This window comes from Oncorhynchus keta, chromosome 9 (assembly GCF_023373465.1).
Source record: "Oncorhynchus keta strain PuntledgeMale-10-30-2019 chromosome 9, Oket_V2, whole genome shotgun sequence".
Lineage (NCBI taxonomy): Eukaryota > Metazoa > Chordata > Actinopteri > Salmoniformes > Salmonidae > Oncorhynchus > Oncorhynchus keta.
In genome coordinates this window covers 30301099-30327937 of record NC_068429.1, presented here as the reverse complement: position 1 = coordinate 30327937, position 26839 = coordinate 30301099, and the positions used below count along the sequence as shown (strand labels likewise).

Genomic DNA, 26839 nt, shown 5'->3' with positions numbered 1-26839 from the left:
AGTACCTTCTTCCATATGTTTGGGGAGTCTCCCACAGTACCTTCTTCCATATGTTTGGGGAGTCTCCCACAGTACCTTCTTCCATATGTTTGGGGAGTCTCCCACAGTACCTTCTTCCATATGTTTGGGAGTCTCCCACAGTACCTTCTTCCATATGTTTGGGGAGTCTCCCACAGTACCTTCTTCCATATGTTTGGGGAGTCTCCCACAGTACCTTCTTTCCATATGTTTGGGGAGTCTCCCACAGTACCTTCTTCCATATGTTTGGGGAGTCTCCCACAGTACCTTCTTCCATATGTTTGGGGAGTCTCCCACAGTACCTTCTTCCATATGTTTGGGGAGTCTCCCACAGTACCTTCTTCCATATGTTTGGGGAGTCTCCCACAGTACCTTCTTCCATATGTTTGGGGAGTCTCCCACAGTACCTTCTTCCATATGTTTGGGGAGTCTCCCACAGTACCTTCTTTCCATATGTTTGGGGAGTCTCCACAGTACCTTAATGTTTGGGAGGTCTCCCACATGCCTTTTGACGAAACACGAACATATTTTTTTTCTTTAAGCAATGCCTTTTTCTCTTCCATAAAGCCCTGCTCTGGATTAAAGTGGTCTTGTGGACAGATACTCCAATCTCCTCTGTGGAGCTTTGCAGCTCCTTCAGGGTTATCTTTGGGCTCTTTGTTGCCTCTCTGATTAATGCCCTCCTTGCCTGGTCTGTGAGTTTTGGTGGGCGGCCCTCTCTTGGCAGGTTTGTTGTGGTGCCATATTCTTTCCATTTTTAAAATAATGGATTTAAATGGTGCTCCGTGGGATGTTCAAAGTTTAGGATATTTTTTTATAACCCAAACCTGATCTGTACTTCTCCACAACTTTGTCCCTGACCTGTTTGGAGAGCTCCTTGATGTTCATGGTCCCCTTGGTGGTGTTGCAGACTGGGGCCTTTCAGAACAGATGTATATATATGCTGAGATCATGTGACAGTCATGTGACACTTAGATTGCACACAGGTGGACTTTATGTAACTAATTATGTGACTTCTGAAGGTAATTGGTTGCACCAGATCTTATTTAGGGGAATTAAGTCATTAATTAACAACATATTTTTTTTCTTCACCAATGTGGACTATTTTTGTGTTTGTCCGTTACATGAAATCCAAATAAAATCCATTTTAATTACAGGTTGTAATGCAGCTTAATAGGAAAAACGCCAAGGGGGATGAAAACTTTTACAAGGCACCTCATGATCACATCTCTTTATTATACACGGGAACAGATTTACAATATTTAAATCACTTGGAGCTGATTGGCTGGTGTTTTTAGTAATAAATTAATTATTTTAGTATTTTATGTCCAGCAACAAAAAAAATGTTTTTTTTTATTTATTTTTTTTGCTCAGAGACCTTGGGGAGGGGGTTAAAATCCCCCTTGGGGCCGACCAGTTGGAATAGAGGTTGATTTCAGTGTGGACAGTCTGAGTGATATGGATGGTCATTCTGCAGATCTAGATATAAAGGATTCAACTACATGTCTCTTCACATAAGAACTACTGGTTCAGTAGCTCAGCTTCTAGACTATCTATGGTCCATTTAATGGACTGTCTGATTCCAAACAATTACAAAGCAGGAAATGGATGAGAAATTACAGATAAACCTGGTTACCAACCTGGTTACCAATATGACCATGCCCCCAAAAAAGAAAAAAACAACAACAAGGTGTTCAACTGGACTCATCACACACTCAAATGACACCCTATTCCCTATGTAGTGCACTACTTTAGACCAGAGCACTATGGGGGCTTTGGTCAAGAGTAGTGCACTATAGGGAATAGGGTGTCATAGAAACTCTGGTCTAAAGTAGTGCACTATATATAGGGAATAGGGTGCCATAGTGCTCTGGTCTAAAGTAGTGCACTATATATAGAATAGGGGAATAGGGCTCTGTCATAGTGCTCTGGTCTAAAGTAGTGCACTATATATAGGGAATAGGGTGCCATAGTGCTCTGGTCTAAAGTAGTGCACTATATATAGGGAATAGGGTGCCATAGGGCTCTGGTCTAAAGTAGTGCACTATATATAGGGAATAGGGTGCCATAGGGCTGAGATCTAAAGTAGTGCACTATAGGGTGCCATAGGGCTCTGGAATAGCACTATATATAGGGGGTGCCATAGGGCTCTGGTCTAAAGTAGTGCACTATATATAGGGAATAGGGTGCCATAGGGCTGAGATCTAAAGTAGTGCACTATAAATAGGGAATAGGGTGCCATAGGGCTCTGGTCTAAAGTAGTGCACTATATATAGGGAATAGGGTGCCATAGTGCTCTGGTCTAAAGTAGTGCACTATATATAGGGAATAGGGTGCCATAGGGCTCTGGTCTAAAGTAGTGCACTATATATAGGGAATAGGGTGCCATAGGGCTCTGGTCTAAAGTATGCACTAAAGAATAGTGCATCTAAAAATATAGGCAATAGGGTGCCATAGGGCTCTGGTCTAAAGTAGTGCACTATATAGGGATAAAGGGTGCCATTTGGTACTTATTGAGGGGGACTTGGTTATCTAACTCAGTCCTGACTCACTGTTCTAACCAGAGCTCAGTAAACAGCTCTGTATGGAGAGGAGCAAGCCAGCTTTGTTTCAGTGAGGCCTTTGATTGGCTAGCTCGTCATTCTGTCACTGGGTGAGCACAGAGCCAAGTTCTATTTCTGTTTGGCTCTGAAGGCTGAGTCAATGAACACAGCTTATTTAAAAGACCTGTGCAAACACCCAGAGAGAGAACAGGGTGGAGCCACCACTCGGGGCCATGGGGAGGGACAATAGTACATCACCTACCTTTAAACAGCCTCGACACAAAGCAAACATTCACTGCAGTGGTTCACCTCTCTGTCATCTACCTGCCAATAATCACCCTCCCCCCTCCCTCTCGGTGCCCCTCCCCCCCTCCCTCAGTGGTTCACCTCTCTGTCATCTACCTCTCACTCTGTATCTCTTCATGGTGATGCCCTGTCAAGATCTACCTGCCAATAATCACCCTCCCCCTCCCTCTCGGTGCCCCTCACCCCTATCTCTTCATGGTGATGCCCTGTCCCTCCCCCTCACCTCCCCCTGCCCCTGCCCCCCCCTACCTCCCTCTCGGTGCCCCCCCCCTCCCTCTCGGTGCCCCCCCCCCCCCTCCCTCTCGGTGCCCCTCCCCCCCCTCCCTCTCGGTGCCCCTCCCTACCTCCCCTCGGTGCCCCTCCCCTCCCTCCCTCTCGGTGCCCCTCCCCCTCCCTCCCGGTGCCCCCCCTCTCCCTCTCGGTGCCCCTCCCCCTCCCTCTCGGTGCCCCTCCCCCTCCCTCTCGGTGCCCCTCCCCCTCCCTCTCGGTGCCCCTCCCCCTCCCTCTCGGTGCCCCTCCCCCTCCCTCTCGGTGCCCCTCCCCCTCCCTCTCGGTGCCCCTCCCTACCTCCCTCTCGGTGCCCCTCCCCCTCCCTCTCGGTGCCCCTCCCCTCCCTCCCTCTCGGTGCCCCTCCCCCTCCCTCTCGGTGCCCCTCCCTCTCGGTGCCCCCCCTCCCTCTCGGTGCCCCTCCCCCTCCCTCTCGGTGCCCCTCCCCCTCCCTGTCGGTGCCCCTCCCCCTCCCTCTCGGTGCCCCCCCTCCCTCTCGGTGCCCCTCCCCCTCCCTCTCGGTGCCCCTACCCCTCCCTCTCGGTGCCCCTCCCCCCTCCCTACCTCCCTAAACTTATAAATCATGTGTAAGGAATGGAGGACAAATCTTTATCGCTCAGTCAAGATAATGAATTGAATCATTGACGCAGTGCTATTCAGACCAACCCTAAATAGACCTGAGATACGGTTCAATACTGTCTACTACAACAGTAGAGAGTCTGCCTGCAGCCTGTCCAGTTGGGAAGGTCTTCTCTCCATGTTCCTGCTCAGAGAGACAATGTGTATCTTCAGGTAGACTAGTGGTTAGAGTGGAGGGACGGCAGGTAGACTAGTGGTTAGAGTGGAGGGACGATGTGTATCTTCAGGTAGACTAGTGGTTAGAGTGGAGGGGCGGCAGGTAGACTAGTGGTTAGAGTGGAGGGGAGGCAGGTAGACTAGTGGTTAGAGTGGAGGGGCGGCAGGTAGACTAGTGGTTAGAGTGGAGGGACGGCAGGTAGCCTAGTGGTTAGAGTGGAGTGGCTGCAGGTAGACTAGTGGTTAGAGTGGAGGGGTGGAGGGGCGGCAGGTAGCCTAGTGGTTAGAGTGGAGGGACGGCAGGTAGCCTAGTGGTTAGAGTGGAGTGGCTGCAGGTAGACTAGTGGTTAGAGTGGAGGGGTGGCAGGTAGCCTAGTGGTTAGAGTGGAGGGGTGGAGGGGCGGCAGGTAGCCTAGTGGTTAGAGTGGAGGGGCGGCAGGGTAGACTAGTGGTTAGAGTGGAGGGGCGGCAGGTAGACTAGTGGTTAGAGTGGAGGGGTGGAGGGGCGGCAGGTAGACTAGTGGTTAGAGGGGAGGGACGGCAGGTAGCCTAGTGGTTAGAGTGGAGGGACGATGTGTATCTTCAGGTAGACTAGTGGTTAGAGTGGAGGGGCGGCAGGTAGCCTAGTGGTTAGAGTGGAGGGGTGGCAGGTAGACTAGTGGTGAGAGTGGAGGGGTGGAGGGGCGGCAGGTAGCCTAGTGGTTAGAGTGGAGGGACGGCAGGTAGACTAGTGGTTAGAGTGGAGGGACGGCAGGTAGCCTAGTGGTTAGAGTGGAGTGGCTGCAGGTAGACTAGTGGTTAGAGTGGAGGGGTGGCAGGTAGCCTAGTGGTTAGAGTGGAGGGGTGGAGGGGCGGCAGGTAGCCTAGTGGTTAGAGTGGAGGGGCGGCAGGGTAGACTAGTGGTTAGAGTGGAGGGGTGGAGGGGCGGCAGGTAGCCTAGTGGTTAGAGTGGAGGGGCGGCAGGGTAGACTAGTGGTTAGAGTGGAGGGGCGGCAGGTAGCCTAGTGGTTAGAGGGGAGGGATGGCAGGTAGCCTAGTGGTTAGAGTGGAGGGACGGCAGGTAGACTAGTGGTTAGAGTGGAGGGACGATGTGTATCTTCAGGTAGACTAGTGGTTAGAGTGGAGGGGCGGCAGGTAGCCTAGTGGTTAGAGGGGAGGGGCGGCAGGTAGCCTAGTGGTTATTGGGAGGGACGGCAGGTAGACTAGTGGTTAGAGTGGAGGGACGATGTGTATCTTCAGGTAGACTAGTGGTTAGAGTGGAGGGGCGGCAGGTAGCCTAGTGGTTAGAGTGTAGGGACGGAAGGTAGACTAGTGGTTAGAGTGTAGGGGTGGCAGGTAGCCTAGTGGTTAGAGTGTAGGGACGGCAGGTAGACTAGTGGTTAGAGTGGAGGGGCGGCAGGTAGCCTAGTGGTTAGAGTGGAGGGGCGGCAGGGTAGCCTAGTGGTTAGAGTGGAGGGGTGGCAGGTAGCCTAGTGGTTTGAGTGGAGGGGCGGCAGGTAGCCTAGTGGTTAGAGTGGAGGGGCGGCAGGTAGCCTAGTGGTTTGAGTGGAGGGGTGGCAGGTAGCCTAGTGGTTTGAGTGGAGGGGCGGCAGGTAGCCTAGTGGTTAGAGTGTAGGGACGGCAGGTAGACTAGTGGTTAGAGTGGAGGGGCGGCAGGTCGTCTAGTGGTTAGAGTGGAGGGGCGGCAGGTAGCCTAGTGGTTAGAGCGTTGGACTTGTAACTGAAAGGTTGCAAGATCTAATTCCCTGAGTTGACAAGGTAAAAAACTGTCGTTCTGCCCCTACCACTGTTCCCCGGTAGGCCATAATGGAAAATAAGAATGTGTTCTTAACTGACCTGCCTAGTTAAAATAAAGGTAAATAAATTGGCTTGCTGTGCCTGGCCTTCAATCAGTCTTTCTTTATTGGTCTGATTTCAGTTTTTCACGAGTATTAAAGATGTAGGTTATTTTGGAAAACCTTTAATGTGTAGAAGGTATAGAATACTAAGCCAAGACATTCCAAGTAGACTAGACGTATTGAATAGCCTGTTGCCTTTGATTCGTTATATGCGACTGCGAGAAATATCTAGCTTTGGTCCAGGGTGTTACATGCGGCTTGCTGTCGCTGAGAGCCGTTAAGCGAGCTGCTCGTAACGCACTGGACGAGAGCTATGAAACACCGCTCTCCGTTTGTGCTCAGTTGGAAAGGTTTCCTTGCTGCAACAACAGAGGGAGCTCCCTGCCCGTTGACATGAGTCTCTGTCTGGTGCCTGGTGTGGTTCCTCTGTGCCTTGGTTAAACATGCACGCTCACACAACCCATGACGCGTTATTACACGGGTTCTTCCACTAGAGTAGCCCACTTCGTTCCGCATAACATTACATCGCAAGAACAAGTTTATGATGTTAATGAAAGTATGCACATAAACCCTTTCAATCCTAAATATAAAAACCTTGTAAAACACCAAAGTATTGTATCCTTATATGTCGTGTAGCCTTACTAATAAACTATGCGGCTCTCTTTATTGTTAACATTTTGACGCGGTTCAGATCGGACTCAAGCACAGGGGGGGCGTGCTCGTGGTAACCGCTGGAGCAGAATTTGGTGGAATGGTATCAAACATGCCATTTTCATGTATTCCGTTTCCAGACATTATTATGAGCCGTCCTCCCCTCACCAGCCTCCACTGGACTCGATCCGTCAGCGTCTCTTTGCTTTTGGAATGTTAATGCGTCAGTTAAAACAGGGCGATCTATCTATCGGGTATTTATCCATTATGGAGCGAGGCAAGCCCCCAAGATAGTAAACTCACGACGCCGGGTGACGAGCGCTCTGCCCCCGGATCCGGTGTATTGGTTAATCCCCTCGTCTATCGAAAAGCGCGCAACAAGTCGCCGAGCTCTTCCGCAGAGGAAGCAGCCAGTCGCAAACTGCGTGCGGTGCTGCGGACACTGTCAGTTGATGTCTCGGGTATCGAGTTTAAGAGCTGAGAGAGATTACTGCTCTGTGTATTATCGTGTATGATTCTCATCGGTGCACTTTGCACATAGAATCCAATTTAAGTATCGATTTAAAGATTGTGAATTGATAAATGAGTGGCACCGTGCACCTGTATTTGCATATTGGCCTATTTAGTTTGACAATTAGCCCTAATTTATTATGTGTCCAATATTTATTGTGTTTCTACCAAATGTGTTGTGAAACTGGCGTTAATCCTCCACCTCCATCGTATTGATACATATGAAAGAGAAAGGGAATATGTGGGTAAAATAAAACACAATATATTTTGTATTAATACATTATGTTTAAATAGTATATATATTATTATGAACGTCACTTTACCGTTAGTAGAAGCGTCGATGGAAACAGCAGTTTAATAACCAAATAATATTTCATTTAAAACATGCTAAATATTTTGGGACACTCAATGATCAAAATAGCTTGTCTTATATATTGCAATGAGGCTGTTGCGTCGCTCTGCTGGGGACGTTTAGGTGTTCAAATGCACCAGGAGAAACTGTTCGAATGAGATGATATATTATGACAATAAATCAAGGTGTTATACAAATTAAAAGATATTTAAATAATGTCAAACCAAATGTGTTTAGCTAATATTAATATATTATTAATATTTCTAAATCATTTTTTTTTAAGTGATCCAATTGATTAAATTCAATATATATTCTCCAGGTGTAAAGGGATTTGGCCTTGGATCTTCAGTCTAGTCTACTATAACCTACTGCTGCCTAAAGGCGCGCAATAGGACCCTGCGCGCTGCGCGTCCGCCCCCTTCCCTCTGCATATATAGGAGAGAGGAGACTACTTTGACAGTTGTGAGGTTCAGCAGCCTGGAGTAGTTCAGCCTGCAGCTAAAACAGTGTCCTTTAGAACTATAGTCTCGACGAAACCAGTCGTACCAGGGAAAGTCACTAGTCTTTATTCAAGACATTTAGTTTATAGCTTCTCGTGGCGAGTTAGAGATTTACTTCATACCTGGGAGAGCACCTGTGAAGGAGCTGTCCTGTTTATTCGTCTAGCCAGTGCGGCTTCCTCCGGTACTGTGAGCAAGCTGGATTCCCGCAGCTCCTCACCATGTCTGGCGGGTTATAGATATTCCATGGAGCAACCAAACCTCTATGAGGTCGCCCCACGACCCCTAATGACCAGCCTAGCCCAGAGTCAGAGTCAGCAAAGCGCCTACTGCTACAAAGACCCCTCCGCTGCTGGACCCGGAGCAGGAGGAGACCTCGGCGAGATCTGTGAGAACGAAAACTCCATTGACATCAGCGCTTACATCGACCCTGCAGCCTTCAACGACGAGTTCCTGGCTGATCTATTCCACAACAGCTCGAAGCAAGAGAAACTCAAGCTGGCGAACAGTGAGTACGAACCCTACCCCCACGGGGTGAGCTCTGGCTCGGGGCGCACCACCAACAGCAGCAGCAGCAGCAGGGCTATGGTTGTATTCCCGGGTATATGGACACATCTAAACTTGAACCCATTTACGATAACCAGTCCACGAGAATCAGACCTGTGGCGATAAAGCAAGAGCCCAGAGAAGAAGATGAAATGAGCCATTCTATGCCTCCAACCTACCACCATTCCCACCAGCATCTCCCACAGCACCTATCCCACCTTCAGTACCAGATTGCGCACTGCGCGCAGACGACCATGCATCTCCAACCTGGACACCCGACGCCTCCGCCGACGCCCGTCCCGAGTCCACACCACAGGGATGGCAGCATGTCCTCCGTTGGATCCATGAAGATGATGGGACGCGACGACCGAGACCGAGACCGAGACCGGGGTAAATCCAAAAAGCGCGTCGACAAGGCCAGTACGGAGTACCGGTTGAGGCGGGAGAGGAACAACGTCGCGGTGAGGAAGAGTAGAGACAAGGCGAAAATGCGCAATGTTGAGACGCAGCATAAAGTGATCGAGCTGGCGTCGGACAACGAAAGACTGCGGAAGAGAGTGGAACATCTTACCCGAGAACTGGACACATTAAGGGGCATCTTCAGACAACTTCCCGATGGATCTTTCAAACCCATGGCCAACTGCCAATGAACACGGACTATAGTAGCTTTTACTTTGGGACTTTTAAACACTTACTTGTACACGTCTCCTGGATATATAGCCTCTACACGCTATAGATTTGATCTGACAGATTGTGTCTGCAACAGTTAGTTTCTTCAGGAGAGACAGGGCAGCTGAGGTATACAAGCCTTCTGTACTTTAAACAATAAGCTCATTTCTCCACGTTTAAACAGTGGACCCGTGTTGTTTTTGTGTGTGCGTGCGTGTGTGTGTGTGTGTGTGTGTGTGTGTGTGTGTGTGTGTGTGTGTGTGTGTGTGTGTGTGTGTGTGTGTGTGTGTGTGTGTGTGTGTGTGTGTGTGCCTTTTATTACATAACATTGTGTGTTTAGCCACGCAAAAACAACACATCAGTGCAGCTGAAGGAACATGATTTTCACAATAATCACTAGCCTGCTCGATGTTCATGTTTTAACTTTAGCATCTCAATACCATGTTCTTGTCTTACTAAACTAAACATGTGTGCATTTGACTTATAGAGCTACAGTATATTATTAAACTGCAAAGTGCACACAGCTTTCCACATACGTTTTTTTTTTTTGTTTTTTTTGTGCAAAACAAAACAAATCTGAGCGGTGATCACAATGTTTCCATGTATTTGCTGTTCAGACATTAAGACCATATAAAGGTGACAGCTAGAACTCATATCCTGCTGCTGTCTCTGCTGCGTCAGCATTCACACATCGGGGAGATCTATGGACGGAACTAAACGCCGCAGCAAACGACTGCAAACGTGTTATACTGTGGTACCTGCTTCTTCACGAGCAGTTTTTGTCGCGCGCACTATACATGTCTTCAAAATACAACGGAATGAGGCACATTTTTTATTTCTTCCATATGTTTTTGGGTACTAATCTGAACATGCCTCTCAGTGTAAATAAAAACTCTTTATAAACTCAAAGTATAGCTTTCTATTTATGTATAATTGATTTTTTTTGTATGTGTGAAAAGGGTTCCTCTTCACTCTTAGATAAAAGGGTTCCAAAAGGGTTCTTCGGCTGTCTCCATAGGAGAACCATTTTTGGTTCCAGGTAAAAACCCTTTTGTGTTCCATGTACTGTAGAATCCTCTGTGGAAGGTTCTACTTAGAACCGTAAAGGGTTCTACCTGGAATCAACAAGGGTTCTTCAAAGGGTTCTAGATTGCACCTTTTTTTTGTTTTTCTTCAAGGAAAGTATGACTATGCAATGCGTCTTCTGTCTGATGATTTGACACGACGAAGATCCAACCCTTTGACCTGCTTTCTCACTGGTTCAGCTGTGAAATACTGTTTGAAGCTTTGCTTCTCCACAGCGTCAACTCGACTGTCACTGTTCTTTTTCCCTGAGCCCCCTTCCTTTACAAGCCTGATGTCATCATGCAGTGCCTTTTGACTTCTCTCTCTCTCTCTCTGTGAAGTAAGACTTTGGACTTTACCACTGGCTGAGACTTCTCGGATTCTATACATGTTCTAGAATGTTCTAGACTCTTATTGGATTCTATACATGTTCTAGAATGTTCCAGACTCTTATTGGATTCTATACATGTTCTAGAATGTTCCAGACTCTTATTGGATTCTATACATGTTCTAGAATGTTCCAGACTCTTATTGGATTCTATTAAACAAATGCTAAGATATAGAGACTTTTACATTAATAAGGAAAAGGAAGCACTTTTTAACGTTGTTTTTTTTACAATGCTAACGTTGCCAATGTTATAGAAAAATGTTTAAAATGTAAAATGAACCTATATGATGAATGCCAAAAAAACATTATGAATTATAATAAAAGAGCATCGTCTCATTGGAACATTTGGTCTTAGTGCGATGTGTTTTACACAAAGGGTTTCCATTTGAATCTGCATTTAGGATTAAGGCGACAGGTCGTTGGATACCAGTCTGCATTCCACAGACCACAGCATTCCGTACAGGATTCATTCAGGACACTCAGTGGACCTTGGACCCCCTGGCGTTAATGATTGAAAGTAAGGTCATTATCGAGTTAAGTAAAACGATTGGATACGTTAAGAAGAAGCTAGAAAACCCACTTTTGACGACAGATCTTCACTGTCTCACTGACCTCTCATCACGTCACTGAGCTCCATGACAGATTACACTCGTCTGAAGACGGCGCTTATCAAACTGATAGTTCTATTAAATCATTCATTTTTATTTATATATTTTTGAAATAGGTGAAAATTACCCCGTAAAATAACCCTCTCAATTAAACTAATACAAACCTACAGCAGCAAACATTGGACAAATAAATAAAACAGAAAACAGAAAATAACAAATAGAACTATTTAAATTGGGCCGATCTAGAATAATACATTATATGTGTGATAGATTAGGCGTTAAGACACACACACACACACACACACACACACACACACACACGCACGCACGCACGCACGCACGCACGCACGCACGCACGCACGCACGCACGCACGCACGCACGCACGCACTCGCGCACGCACGCACACACACACACACACACACACACACACACACACACACACACACACAGGAAGAAATATAGATGATTATTTTATTTTTTTAATCCCAGTGAAAAGTACCAGTAAGTGAAACCTTCTTGTTCTTTAATGGAGATGCTTCCCTTTCTAAACAGTGGCACATCTTTTATCAATAGTTCCTTTCAGGTCACGATTCATCCGTGTAAAACCGCACCAATCACCCCTATCAATCAGTCAGGGCATCACTCTGATCCCTAAATACAACGCTCATCAAGAGAGTTGGAGAGATACAGTTCATCCTGTTCAGTCAGTCGCTCATCAAGAGAGTTGAAGAGATACAGTTCATCCTGCTCAGTCAGTCGCTCATCAAGAGAGTTGGAGAGATACAGTTCATCCTGCTCAGTCAGTCGCTCATCAAGAGAGTTGGAGAGATACAGTTCATCCTGCTCAGTCAGTCGCTCATCAAGAGAGTTGGAGAGATACAGTTCATCCTGCTCAGTCAGTCGCTCATCAAGAGAGTTGGAGAGATACAGTTCATCCTGTTCAGTCAGTCGCTCATCAAGAGAGTTGGAGAGATACAGTTCATCCTGCTCAGTCAGTCGCTCATCAAGAGAGTTGGAGAGATACAGTTCATCCTGCTCAGTCAGTCGCTCATCAAGAGAGTTGGAGAGATACAGTTCATCCTGCTCAGTCAGTCGCTCATCAAGAGAGTTGGAGAGATACAGTTCATCCTGCTCAGTCAGTCGCTCATCAAGAGAGTTGGAGAGATACAGTTCATCCTGCTCAGTCAGTCGCTCATCAAGAGAGTTGGAGAGATACAGTTCATCCTGCTCAGTCAGTCGCTCATCAAGAGAGTTGGAGAGATACAGTTCATCCTGCTCAGTCAGTCGCTCATCAAGAGAGTTGGAGAGATACAGTTCATCCTGCTCAGTCAGTCGCTCATCAAGAGAGTTGAGAGATACAGTTCATCCTGCTCAGTCAGTCGCTCATCAAAGAGTTGGAGAGATACAGTTCATCCTGCTCAGTCAGTCGCTCATCAAGAGATCCTGCTCAGTCAGTTGGAGAGATACAGTTCATCCTGCTCAGTCAGTCGCTCATCAAGAGAGTTGGAGAGATACAGTTCATCCTGCTCAGTCATTCGCTCATCAAGAGAGTTGGAGAGATACAGTTCATCCTGCTCAGTCATTCGCTCATCAAGAGAGTTGGAGAGATACAGTTCATCCTGCTCAGTCAGTCGCTCATCAAGAGAGTTGGAGAGATACAGTTCATCCTGCTCAGTCAGTCGCTCATCAAGAGAGTTGGAGAGATACAGTTCATCCTGCTCAGTCAGTCGCTCATCAAGAGAGTTGGAGAGATACAGTTCATCCTGCTCAGTCAGTCACTCATTGAGGACAATAACAGTATTCATCGTGACGTAATTTACAATACAATGTCCTGTATCTGTGTGAAGGGCCTTTGTATTGACCTGTTAGTCCAACTCACCATACTGATAACTATTGACCTGTTAGTCCATACTGATAACTATTGGCCTGTTAGTCCAACTCACCATACTGATAACTACTGGCCTGTTAGTCCAGTTCACCACACTGATAACTACTGGCCTGTTAGTCCAGTTCACCATACTGATAACTACCGGCCTGTTAGTCCATACTGATAACTATTGACCTGTTAGTCCAACTCACCATACTGATAACTATTGGCCTGTTAGTCCACACTGATAACTATTGACCTGTTAGTCCAACTCACCATACTGATAACTATTGGCCTGTTAGTCCACACTGATAACTATTGGCCTGTTAGTCCAACTCACCATACTGATAACTACCGGCCTGTTCGTCCAGCTCACCATACTGATAACTACTGGCCTGTTAGTCCATACTGATAACTATTGGCCTGTTAGTCCAACTCACCATACTGATAACTACTGGCCTGTTAGTCCAGTTCACCATACTGATGGTGAACTATTGGTCTGTTAGTCCATACTGATAAACTATTGGCCTGTTAGTCCATACTGAGAACTATTGGCCTGTTAGTCCATACTGATAACTATTGGCCTGTTAGTCCAACTCACCATACTGATAACTATTGGCCTGTTAGTCCATACTGCTAATTATTGATCTGTTAATCCATACTGATAACTATTGGCCTGTTAGTCCATACTGATAACTATTGGCCTGTTAGTCCACACTGATAACTATTGGCCTCTTAGTCCATACTGATAACTATTGGCCTGTTAGTCCAACTCACCATACTGATAACTATTGGTCTGTTAGTCCATACTGATGACTATTGGCCTGTTAGTCCATACTGATGACTATTGACCTGTTAGTCCAACTCACCATACTGATAACTATTGGCCTGTTAGTCCATACTGATAACTATTGGCCTGTTAGTCCACACTGATAACTATTGGCCTCTTAGTCCATACTGATAACTATTGGCCTGTTAGTCCAACTCACCATACTGATAACTATTGGCCTGTTAGTCCATACCGATAACTATTGGTATGTTAGTCCAACTCACCATACTGATAACTATTGGTTTGTTAGTCCAGTTCACCATACTGATAACTACCGGCCTGTTAGTCCAGTTCACCATACTGATAACTACCGGCCTGTTAGTCCATACTGATAACTATTGGCCTGTTAGTCCAGTTCACCATACTGATAACTATTGGCCTGTTAGTCCAGTTCACCATACTGATAACTACCGGCCTGTTAGTCCATACTGATAACTATTGGCCTGTTAGTCCAGTTCACCATACTGATAACTACTGGCCTGTTAGTCCATACTGTTAACTATTGGCCTGTTAGTCCAACTCACCATACTGATAACTACTGGCCTGTTAGTCCAACTCACCATACTGATAACTACTGGCCTGTTAGTCCATACTGATAACTATTGGCCTGTTAGTCCATACTGATAACTATTGGCCTGTTAGTCCAGTTCACCATACTGATAACTACTGGCCTGTTAGTCCAGTTCACCATACTGATAACTATTGGCCTGTTAGTCCAGTTCACCATACTGATTACTACTGGCCTGTTAGTCCAGTTCACCACACTGATAACTACTGGCCTGTTAGTCCAGTTCACCATACTGATAACTATTGGCCTGTAAGGGAATACCCCCCTGTATTGGACAAAAATGAATGGCAAGTCATTGGCATCGGACAAACCATATACACATTGGCCAATACCACCCAATTCGGCGTTGATTCATCCAAAGTGTATTGCAAATGCCATATGGCAATTGCCAGTTGTAACACTTTAAAAATTCAACAGGGGGCAAATGCGCTCCACCGGGGTTTTTCATATTGGATATGTAACCCAAATTAATGTCCAAAAGTAAAATTTTGAAAAATGAAATTTTTTCAAAAACTTATCACCCCTTAAAAAAGTGCTTTCTGGACCGTTTTTCGAAATTCTTTCGATTTTTTTGTCAATTACACATGTGTAAGAACTGTATGAATATACTTTTGTCCAATTTTATTATCATAATTTTTTTAAATTTTTTTATATGCGCATAAGGAATATGTTTTGTCCAATTCCAATATGATTTCATAGGAAGTCAAAAGTCAAAAGTCAAAAATGTCAAAATTTTGTAAAAACTTCACACACCCATAAAAAGTGCTTTCTGGACCGTTTTTCGAAATTCTTTCGATTTTTTGTCAATTACACATGTGTAAGAACTGTATGAATATACTTTTGTCCAATTTTATTATCATAATTTTTTTTTTTTTTTTTTTTTACATGCGCATAAGGAATATGTTTTGTCCAATTCCAATATGATTTCATAGGAAGTCAAAGTCAAAAGTCAAAAATGTCAAAATTTTGTAAAAACTTCACACACCCTTAAAAAGTGCTTTCTGGACCGTTTTTGAAATTCTTTCAATTTTTTTGTCAATTACACATGTGTAAGAACTGTATGAATATACTTTTGTCCAATTTTATTATCATATTTTTTTATATTTTTTTAAATTGTGCATAAGGATTTTTTTGTGGGCCAAATGACGTAAGAAATTTGACATGCTCAAAAATCCTGCAGAAATGCAAAATTGACTGGCCTGATGAACTCGGGATGGCCGGGCAGTGATAGTTGTTCCTTTCCATCACTCGTTGTGTTGACTTCATCATGTCCATTTTGTGATGTTTTTCACTATATAATCATATTGCAAGTGCACGTGCATTTGCAATATGTTTCAATGTGCATTTACCATATGAAATTTGACCTTGCTCAAAAATGCAAAATTGACTGGTCTGATGAACACAGGATGGCCGAGCAGTGATAGTTGTACATTTCCATCACTCGTTGTGTTGATTTCATCATCTCCGTTAGGTGATGTTGTTTCACTATAGAATCATATTGTAAGTGCACGTGCATTTGCAATATGTTTCAATGTGCATTTACCATATGAAATTTGACCTTGCTCAAAATGCAAAATTGACTGGTCTGATGAACACAGGATGGCCGAGCAGTGAGAGTTGTACCTTTCCATCACTCGTTGTGTTGATTTCATCATGTCCATTTGTTTATGTTTTCTCACTTTTGCAAAGTCACTGTGCATTTGCAATATGGTTCAATGGGCAGGTACCATCACGAATTTGTCATGCTATAAAAATCCTGCAGGAATGTGAAATTGACTGGCCTGATGAACACAGGATGGCCTGGCAGTGATAGTTGTTCCTTTCCATCACTCGTTGTGTTGATTTCATCATGTCCATTAGGTGATGTTTTTTCACTATAGAATCATATTGCAAATGCACGTGCATTGTTGTGCAACTGGTAACCCAAAAATAAAAATATGGTTGTAAATGCATTTACTGGGACGCCAGGTCCATGCCCGCTATGGGAGTACCCTACTACGGCCCTCTATCTATGGAGTCCGTCCTGAGTGCTTTATGGACTGTTTAAAATATTCTGATGGATACGCATGTTGTGCAACTGGTGATTGAAAATAGGCACCTGGTAACCCCCAAAAATATGCTTGTAAATGCATTTACCGGTCATTCTGATATTAATGCTCGCTATGGGAACACAGGATGGCCTGGCAGTGATAGTTGTTCATTTCCATCACTCGTTGTGTTGATTTCATCATGTCCATTAGGTGATGTTTTTACACTATAGAATCATATTGCAAGTGCGCGTGCATTTGCAATATGTTTCAATGTGCATTTACCATATGAAATTTGACATGCTCAAAAATGCAAAATTGACTGGTCTGATGGACACAGGATGGCCGAGCAGTGATAGTTGTACATTTCCATCACTCGTTGTGTTGATTTCATCATGTCCATTAGGTGATGTTTTTTCACTATAGAATCATATTGCAAATGCACGTGCATTGTTGTGCAACTGGTAACTCAAAAATAAAAATATGGTTGTAAATGCATTTACCGGTCATTCTGATATTAATGCTCGCTATGGGAACACAGGATGGCCGGGCAGTGATAGTTGTACATTTCCATCACTCGTTGTGTTGATTTCATCATGTCCATTAGGTGATGTTTTTACACTATAGAATCATATTGCAAGTGCGCGCGCATTTGCAATATGTTTCAATGTGCATTTACCATATGAAATTTGACATGCTCAAAAATGCAAAATTGACTGGTCTGATGGACACAGGATGGCCGAGCAGTGATAGTTGTACATTTCCATCACTCGTTGTGTTGATTTCATCATGTCCATTAGGTGATGTTTTTTCACTATAGAATCATATTGCAAGTGCACGCGCATTTGCAATATGTTTCAATGTGCATTTACCATATGAAATTTGACATGCTCAAAAATGCAAAATTGACTGGTCTGATGAACACAGGATGGCTGAGCAGTGATAGTTGTACATTTCCATCACCTGTTGTGTTGATTTCATCATGTCCATTTGTTTATGTTTTCTCACTTTTGCAAAGTCACTGTGCATTTGCAATATGGTTCAATGGGCAGGTACCATCACGAATTTGTCATGCTATAAAAATCCTGCAGGAATGTGAAATTGACTGGTCTGATGAACACAGGATGGCCGAGCAGTGATAGTTGTACATTTCCATCACTTGTTGTGTTGATTTCATCATGTCCATTAGGTGATGTTTTTCACTATAGAATCATATTGCAAATGCACGTGCATTGTTGTGCAACTGGTAACCCAAAAATTAAAATATGGTTGTAAATGCATTTACCGGGACTCTATTATCCATGCCCGCAGGATGGGAGTACCCTACACGGCCATCATCTTGGGGCATTTCATCATGTCCATTATGGACTGTTTAAAATATTCATGGATACGCATGTTGTGCAACTGGTGATTGAAAATAGGCACCTGGTAACCCAAAAATGAAAATCAAAAATGCATTTACCGGTCATTCTGACTATTAATCTGATGAACACAGGATGGCCGAGCAGTGATAGTTGTACATTTCCATCACTCGTTGTGTTGATTTCATCATGTCCATTAGGTGATGTTTTTCACTATAGAATCATATTGCAAGTGCGCGCATTTGCAATATGTTTCAATGTGCATTTACCATATGAAATTTGAAATGCTCAAAAATGCAAAAAATTGACTGGTCTGATGGACACAGGATGGCCGAGCAGTGATAGTTGTACATTTCCATCACTCGTTGTGTTGATTTCATCATGTCCATTAGGTGATGTTTTTACACTATAGAATCATATTGCAAGTGCGCGCATTTGCAATATGTTTCAATGTGCATTTACCATATGAAATTTGAAATGCTCAAAAATGCAAAATTGACTGGTCTGATGGACACAGGATGGCCGAGCAGTGATAGTTGTACATTTCCATCACTCGTTGTGTTGATTTCATCATGTCCATTAGGTGATGTTTTTTCACTATAGAATCATATTGCAAGTGCACGCGCATTTGCAATATGTTTCAATGTGCATTTACCATATGAAATTTGACATGCTCAAAAATGCAAAATTGACTGGTCTGATGAACACAGGATGGCTGAGCAGTGATAGTTGTACATTTCCATCACCTGTTGTGTTGATTTCATCATGTCCATTTGTTTATGTTTTCTCACTTTTGCAAAGTCACTGTGCATTTGCAATATGGTTCAATGGGCAGGTACCATCACGAATTTGTCATGCTATCAAAAATCCTGCAGGAATGTGAAATTGACTGGTCTGATGAACACAGGATGGCCGAGCAGTGATAGTTGTACATTTCCATCACTTGTTGTGTTGATTTCATCATGTCCATTAGGTGATGTTTTTTCACTATAGAATCATATTGCAAATGCACGTGCATTGTTGTGCAACTGGTAACCCAAAAATTAAAAATATGGTTGTAAATGCATTTACCGGTCATTCTGATATTAATGCTCGCTATGGGAACACAGGATGGCCGGGCAGTGATAGTTGTACATTTCCATCACTCGTTGTGTTGATTTCATCATGTCCATTAGGTGATGTTTTTACACTATAGAATCATATTGCAAGTGCGCGCGCATTTGCAATATGTTTCAATGTGCATTTACCATATGAAATTTGAAATGCTCAAAAATGCAAAATTGACTGGTCTGATGGACACAGGATGGCCGAGCAGTGATAGTTGTACATTTCCATCACTCGTTGTGTTGATTTCATCATGTCCATTAGGTGATGTTTTTCACTATAGAATCATATTGCAAGTGCGCGCGCATTTGCAATATGTTTCAATGCATTTACCATATGAAATTTGACATGCTCAAAAATGCAAAATTGACTGGTCTGATGGACACAGGATGGCCGAGCAGTGATAGTTGTACATTTCCATCACTCGTTGTGTTGATTTCATCATGTCCATTAGGTGATGTTTTTTCACTATAGAATCATATTGCAAATGCGCGTGCATTTGCAATATGTTTCAATGTGCATTTACCATATGAAATTTGACATGCTCAAAAATGCAAAATTGACTGGTCTGATGGACACAGGATGGCCGAGCAGTGATAGTTGTACATTTCCATCACTCGTTGTGTTGATTTCATCATGTCCATTAGGTGATGTTTTTCACTATAGAATCATATTGCAAGTGCGCGCGCATTTGCAATATGTTTCAATGTGCATTTACCATATGAAATTTGACATGCTCAAAAATGCAAAATTGACTGGTCTGATGGACACAGGATGGCCGAGCAGTGATAGTTGTACATTTCCATCACTCGTTGTGTTGATTTCATCATGTCCATTAGGTGATGTTTTTACACTATAGAATCATATTGCAAGTGCGCGCGCATTTGCAATATGTTTCAATGTGCATTTACCATATGAAATTTGACATGCTCAAAAATGCAAAATTGACTGGTCTGATGAACACAGGATGGCTGAGCAGTGATAGTTGTACATTTCCATCACTCGTTGTGTTGATTTCATCATGTCCATTTGTTTATGTTTTCTCACTTTTGCAAAGTCACTGTGCATTTGCAATATGGTTCAATGGGCAGGTACCATCACGAATTTGTCATGCTATAAAAATCCTGCAGGAATGTGAATTGACTGGCCCGATGAACTCGGGATAGCTGGGCAGTGATTCTGGTTCATCTCCATGGCTCGTTAGGGTTGATTTCAGAATGTCACTTTTGGTGATGGTCCCTCTCCGTTTAAACATATTGCTAATGTACAAAAGTCAACTAGCAAGTCAGTGTCCATCAGTCAATTAGATGTCATTTTGACACCAAACTGATACCAATTGACACCAAACCCACTTTTTCCAACTCATTTAGAAGCCAACTATCATATATGTCAGAGCAGGCCCATAATTCACAGCGCCTTTAGTTTAAAACATAATAAAAACGTAAAACACATAGTTACGTTCTAGCTGCGGGTCCAGGTCAGACATTATGTGAAGGCCTATGTGAGGCGACCCCGAATCCCGAGTTTCGGCTCGATAGGTCCTTCGGTGCCCGAGTAAAACCCTAATTGGTGCTGAAAATCCACTTTTTCCATGCCTTGCTATGGGGTCCTTGAATGAGCTATCGGACCGAAACGTTGGGGTCCGTCTCTATGGGCCGAGCCGGTTCCAATGCACCTAGTCTTGTGTCTCTGAGACTTTTCTAAATGTCGCCATTTTCGTAATGGTCAAAATGAATTGAAATCATTGCAAATGTACGAGGCTATTTCTCGGTCCGAGAACCTTCTAGAGCCACCTAACTCACCACGCACTATCGACCCGAGGTCTAGAACAGGTTTCTAAAGTTTCGGAACTCTAGGTCTGACGGTTCTTTTTAGCTCGAACAAAGCTAACTATTGGAGGCACTGTCTGTCTCTACAACCCCCAATACGTCCCTCCTTCCAAGTTGTGTGTCTGTGTGATTTAGTTTTCCTTTGAAATTTTATGGGAAAAATGACTGATTTACAGTTCATGGGGGTTGCCTAATCACACATATGAAGTTTTGGACAGATCTGACTTTTTAACCCCTCGAAACAGCCCCTGAGACACCAATTAAGGCACTTCCGGTTGGCACAGGAAGCTATAAGTCAACACATATCCTCACTGGGCTATGCTTTTACAGAATCCTGTGTTTTAAGTCCTTACGTTAAGAATTGACTGATTTACACAGGGTTGAATGCACTATGTCTATCAAACTGCAGGCAGGTAATGGAAAAACACTTTTAGGGTGATTTTAACCACTTCCGGTTGGTCCAGGAAGCTTAGAATCAACACAGGTAGACCTCATACTGGCCTGATGGACTGTTATCAAAGACAGGTTCATACGGCATTCATAACCCATATAGACTTCAGGTTGAATTTAGGGGTGCAGGCAATGTATTCCTATGGGGAGAGAAGTCAATGCAAACTATTTGAAGTAAACACCTTCTTTTAACTATTAAGGGTTAATGCCACACGGTCAACGTTAGGCTTGCACGGATCGGAAGGACCTTAGGAACGTACCTGAGGTCGAATTGTGCTTCTCACCCTAACGGTTCTCTCACTGTCACCCAAAAGCAAATGACGTTGTGGGGCAGGCTTCATTTTGGGCCTACTTTTCTAATGGTCGCTGCGCTCAGACCGAGCGAGCTACGGTCAAGCGGGATATCTCGTTGAACTCGGCACGGCCTAGAGATTATGTTTATGCCATTGCCTGCTCTCTGTGTCTTTGAGAACCGCACTTTTTCACTCCAGCCTTGCTGTGTGTGCGTGTGAGAGCTTTTCTTTGACATCTGTTGGGAGAAATGACTGATTTACAGTTCATGAGGGTTACCTAGTCACACATATGAAGTTTTGAAAAGATCTGACCTTTTTAACCCTTGGAAACTGCCACTGTGACATCATTAAAGGCACTTCCGGTTGGCACAGGAAGCTATAAGTAAACCCATGTCTTGATTGACATAGAAACTTACAGAATCCTGAGTTTTAAGTCCTTACGTTAAGAATTGACTGATTTACACAGGGTTGAATGCACTATGTCTATCAAACTGCAGGCAGGTAATGGAAAAACAATTTTAGGGTGATTTTAACCACTTCCGGTTGGTCCAGGAAGCCTAGAATCAACACAGGTAGACCTCATACTGGCCTGATGGACTGTTACCAAAGACAGGTTCATACGGCATTCATAACCCATATAGACTTCAGGTTGAATTTAGGGGTGCAGGCAATGTATTCCTATGGGGAGAGAAATCAATGCAAACTATTTGAAGTAAACACCTTCTTTTAACTATTAAGGGTTAATGCCACACGGTCAAGGTTAGGCTTGCACGGATCGGAAGGACCTTAGGAACGTACCTGAGGTCGAATTGTGCTTCTCACCCTAACGGTTCTCTCACTGTCACCCAAAAGCAAATGACGTTGTGGGGCAGGCTTCATTTTGGGCCTACTTTTCTAATGGTCGCTGCGCTCAGACCGAGCGAGCTACGGTCAAGCGGGATATCTCGTTGAACTCGGCACGGCCTAGACATTATGTTTATGCCATTGCCTGCTCTCTGTGTCTTTAAGAACCACACTTTTCACTCCATCCTTGCTGTGTGTGCGTGTGAGAGCTTTTCTTTGACATCTGCTGGGAGAAATGACTGATTTACAGTTCAGGAGGGTTACCTGGTCACACATATGAAGTTTTGAAAAGATCTGACTTTTCTAACCCTTCAAAACAGCCCCTGAGACACCAATTAAGGCACTTCCGGTTGTCACAGGAAGCTATAAGTAAACATATGTCTTCACTGGGCTATGCTTTTACAGAATCCTGAGTTTTAAGTCTTTAAGTTAAGAATTGACTGATTTACACAGGGTTGAATGCACTATGTCTATCAAACTGCAGGCAGTGTAATGGAAAAACACTTTAAGGTGATTTTAACCACTTCCGGTTGCTTCAGGAAGCTTAGAATCAACACAGGTAGACCTCATACTGGCCTGATGGACTGTTACCAAAGACAGGTTCATAAGTCATTCATAACCCATATAGACTTCAGGTTGAATTTAGGGGTAAAGGCAATGTATTCCTATGGGGAGAGAAGTCAATGCAAACTCTTTGAAGTAAACACCTTCTTTTAACTATTAAGGGTTAATGCCACACGGTCAAGGTTAGGCTTGCACGGATCGGGAGGACCTCAGGAACGTACCTGAGGTCGAATTGTGCTTCTCACCCTAACGGTTCTCTCACTGTCACCCAAAAGCAAATGACATTGAGGGCCAGGCTTCCTTTGCGCCTTCTTTTTTCAAGGTCGCTGCACTCAGAGCGAGCTACGGTCAAGCGGGCGTCTCGTTGAACTCTGCACAGCCTGGAGACTATGGTGATGCCATTTTTGTGTTGATTTCAGAATGCCATTTTGGTGATGGTCCCTCTCCGTTTAAACATATTGCTAATGTACAAAAGTCAACTAGCAAGTCAGTGTCCACCAGTCAATTAGATGTCATTCTGACACCAAACTGATACCAATTGACACCAAACCCACTTTTTCCAACTCATTTAGAAGCCAACTATCACATATGTCAGAGCAGGCCCATAATTCACAGCGCCATTAGTTTAAAACATAATAAAAACGTAAAACACATAGTTACGTTCTAGCTGCGGGTCCAGGTCAGACATTATGTGAAGGCCTATGTGAGGCGACCCCGAATCCCGAGTTTCGGCTCGATAGGTCCTTCGGTGCCCGAGTAAAACCCTAATTGGTGCTGAAAATCCACTTTTTCCATGCCTTGCTATGGGGTCCTTGAATGAGCTATCGGACCGAAACGTTGGGGTCCGTCTCTATGGGCCGAGCCGGTTCCAATGCACCTAGTCTTGTGTCTCTGAGACTTTTCTAAATGTCGCCATTTTCGTAATGGTCAAAATGAATTGAAATCATTGCAAATGTACGAGGCTATTTCTCGGTCCGAGAACCTTCTAGAGCCACCTAACTCACCACGCACTATCGACCCGAGGTCTAGAACAGGTTTCTAAAGTTTCGGAACTCTAGGTCTGACGGTTCTTTTTTAGCTCGAACAAAGCTAACTATTGGAGGCACTGTCTGTCTCTACAAACCCCAATACGTCCCTCCTTCCAAGTTGTGTGTCTGTGTGATTTAGTTTTCCTTTGAAATTTTATGGGAAAAATGACTGATTTACAGTTCATGGGGTTGCCTAATCACACATATGAAGTTTTGGACAGATCTGACTTTTTTAACCCCTCGAAACAGCCCCTGAGACACCAATTAAGGCACTTCCGGTTGGCACAGGAAGCTATAAGTCAACACATATCCTCACTGGGCTATGCTTTTACAGAATCCTGTGTTTTAAGTCCTTACGTTAAGAATTGACTGATTTACACAGGGTTGAATGCACTATGTCTATCAAACTGCAGGCAGGTAATGGAAAAACACTTTTAGGGTGATTTTAACCACTTCCGGTTGGTCCAGGAAGCTTAGAATCAACACAGGTAGACCTCATACTGGCCTGATGGACTGTTATCAAAGACAGGTTCATACGGCATTCATAACCCATATAGACTTCAGGTTGAATTTAGGGGTGCAGGCAATGTATTCCTATGGGGAGAGAAGTCAATGCAAACTATTTGAAGTAAACACCATCTTTTAACTATTAAGGGTTAATGCCACACTGTCAACGTTAGGCTTGCACGGATCGGAAGGACCTTAGGAACATACCTGAGGTCGAATTGTGCTTCTCACCCTAACGGTTCTCTCACTGTCACCCAAAAGCAAATGACGTTGTGGGGCAGGCTTCATTTTGGGCCTACTTTTCTAATGGTCGCTGCGCTCAGACCGAGCGAGCTACGGTCAAGCGGGATATCTCGTTGAACTCGGCACGGCCTAGACATTATGTTTATGCCATTGCCTGCTCTCTGTGTCTTTAAGAACCGCACTTTTTCACTCCATCCTTGCTGTGTGTGCGTGTGAGAGCTTTTCTTTGACATCTGCTGGGAGAAATGACTGATTTACAGTTCATGAGGGTTACCTAGTCACACATATGAAGTTTTGAAAAGATCTGACCTTTTTAACCCATGGAAACTGCCACTGTGACACCATTAAAGGCACTTCCGGTTGGCACAGGAAGCTATAAATAAACTCATATCATGATTGGGGTATGCCTTTACAGAATCCCGAGTTTTAAGTCTTTACGTTAAGAACTGAGTTATTTACGGAGGGTTTAGTGAGTGTGTGTTATTTCAGAAAATCATAGAAAATCACAGAAATCTCGCAGAGCTCCGCAGCACACTTTAAAAAGATTCGTAAGAACAACCTGCAACTGGATCTGTAACCGTTGAAAAAAAAAAAACACCTATCCGTGAACATCACCAAGGTGTCGTTGTACGATTTCTCTTAAATGACGATAGATAAATGGCTGGTTCTTTTTTATTGACACCGGAGGCTCCTTGACTTTGACGTGAAGTGGAAAAATAATTTCTCTATTTTCATTTTGGACCTTTAATCCCAGATAAATGGCCATAACTCAAAAACCGTTGAGGCCTAGACGCCATCTTGTTCGGGGCCAACTGCCCATTATGCCGCCCCTACGCTCACCGAGTTTCGGCTTCTAAATATTTTCAGTTTTCGAGATAAGGCCCCGTCGTGAATCGTGATGTTTTGTAGCAATAGCCATATGATTGCTTATGCCCTCTTGTGGGAATTTCCGGGACATGGGAAAAATGACATAAATCTTATTATTTTTTTAAAACGGAAACCGAATGTCCGACAACGTTCATTTGATGACTTCCTGGTAGGTCCGGCCCTGCCGCTCGGCCCGACGCCGTCCGCGAATTTTACAAACGATTTCGGACGTCTAGTAAGGGACCGTACATTTGCAATATGGACTTTCTCACTAACCATACAGGTACTGCCGAATTCTTCCCTTAAGGTATGTAAAGTCTCTGATCCACAGGAGTGAGTACTATGCCCACTCCTCTCCCTCCCCACTCCCCCCTTCCTCTCTCTCTCCGCTCCAGTGACGGGGGTCAATTCATTACCTTCCTTAAGCCATTCGTTCTCCCGCCTGACTTTAAAGCAAGGTTAGTCTCGTGGCAGAAACCATTGTTCTTGATTTGTGCCTGCATCTGTGTGGCTCTGCTCTGCCGGTACGTAAGAGAGCCTTTGAAGGGCCAAAACGAGGGGGAACACCTACGCGTCCCTGAACACAAGTGGTTCAGTTAATTCTCTCTCCTTTCTTTAGCTTTCCTATTCGTTTCTCTTTCCTTTTTTTTTTTTGTGTGTCCCAGTTCCTTAGTTGAGGTAGTAGCACCACCTCTCTTAGACACTGTGGGATGACATATGATGTTTGATGCATTCAGATCCCGTATGTATTTTTTTCTCACCTCAGGCCCCTGTTAATGAGGTATGGTAAGTCAGTACTGACTTACATGGACAATTGGGAACTTGGAAACTTCTGACTTCAGTGTATTCATCATAACTGGGAACTCTGGAAAAAAATAATCTCAGACTGGGGAAATATAGTTTTGAACAGTCATCCAAATCGGAATTCCAAGTCAGAAACTCTGGTATCTTTCTAGAAATGACTTGAACATCACAACCGTCATGATTTGGTCTATTTTTTTTTCCTGAGTACCCAGTTGTCCTGAAAGCGCCAGAAGTCCATCAGGACTTGTCAGACAGCGACTTTAAATGCCCACACCAGTAGAAATCCCCTTTTTTGAGCGGAGAGACGATGGCCAAAGCCTACCCATGATGTTCCACAATGATGTAACTCAATAAATCATTGTTTTCAGTCAAAGTATGGTATATTTTGGCTTGAAGTGCCAAATCAGAATGTGTGACTTTGGATGTTTCTGTTTCTGTGAGTCTTGCATGTCTTTTCCTACGAGATTACGTGCAAATTCTTTTCAGCCTATGTTTTATTTCAGGGCTGGGTCTTATTTAAATGTTAACACCCACTATCATGGCAATGGTTATTAATCAGAAACACTTGCTGCTGCTACAAGGGCAGCCTTGTCAGACC

At 44.1% G+C, this 26839-nt stretch overlaps 2 protein-coding genes and 2 long non-coding RNA genes across 11 annotated transcripts in view; 3 read left to right on the top strand and 1 right to left on the bottom strand.

Annotated features, from left to right (window-relative positions):
- The window catches only part of LOC118387484 (splicing factor, suppressor of white-apricot homolog), a 165645-nt gene that overhangs the window by 61226 nt on the left and 77580 nt on the right, over positions 1-26839 (top strand). The gene's annotated exons all lie outside the window — the stretch shown is intronic.
- Positions 2-460, bottom strand: LOC127931833 (uncharacterized). Its single transcript, XR_008143223.1, has 3 exons — positions 251-460; positions 145-214; positions 2-110 (listed from the first exon to the last, which is right to left on the bottom strand). It is a non-coding gene; the product is annotated as an uncharacterized LOC127931833 (long non-coding RNA).
- On the top strand, positions 3737-5912 carry LOC127931834 (uncharacterized). 3 transcript variants are annotated; one of them, XR_008143224.1, is made up of 4 exons: positions 3737-4032; positions 4990-5063; positions 5127-5200; positions 5586-5912. It is a non-coding gene; the product is annotated as an uncharacterized LOC127931834 (long non-coding RNA). The 3 variants fall into 3 exon arrangements; XR_008143225.1 differs by having other exon boundaries at positions 5127-5328; positions 5618-5912; XR_008143226.1 differs by lacking the exon at positions 3737-4032 and adding an exon at positions 4488-4547.
- Positions 7724-10795, top strand: LOC118383419 (CCAAT/enhancer-binding protein alpha). Its single transcript, XM_052525659.1, is given in 2 exon segments — positions 7724-8324; positions 8327-10795. Coding segments are annotated over 2 exon segments (948 nt in total). The 5' UTR covers positions 7724-8026; the 3' UTR covers positions 8977-10795.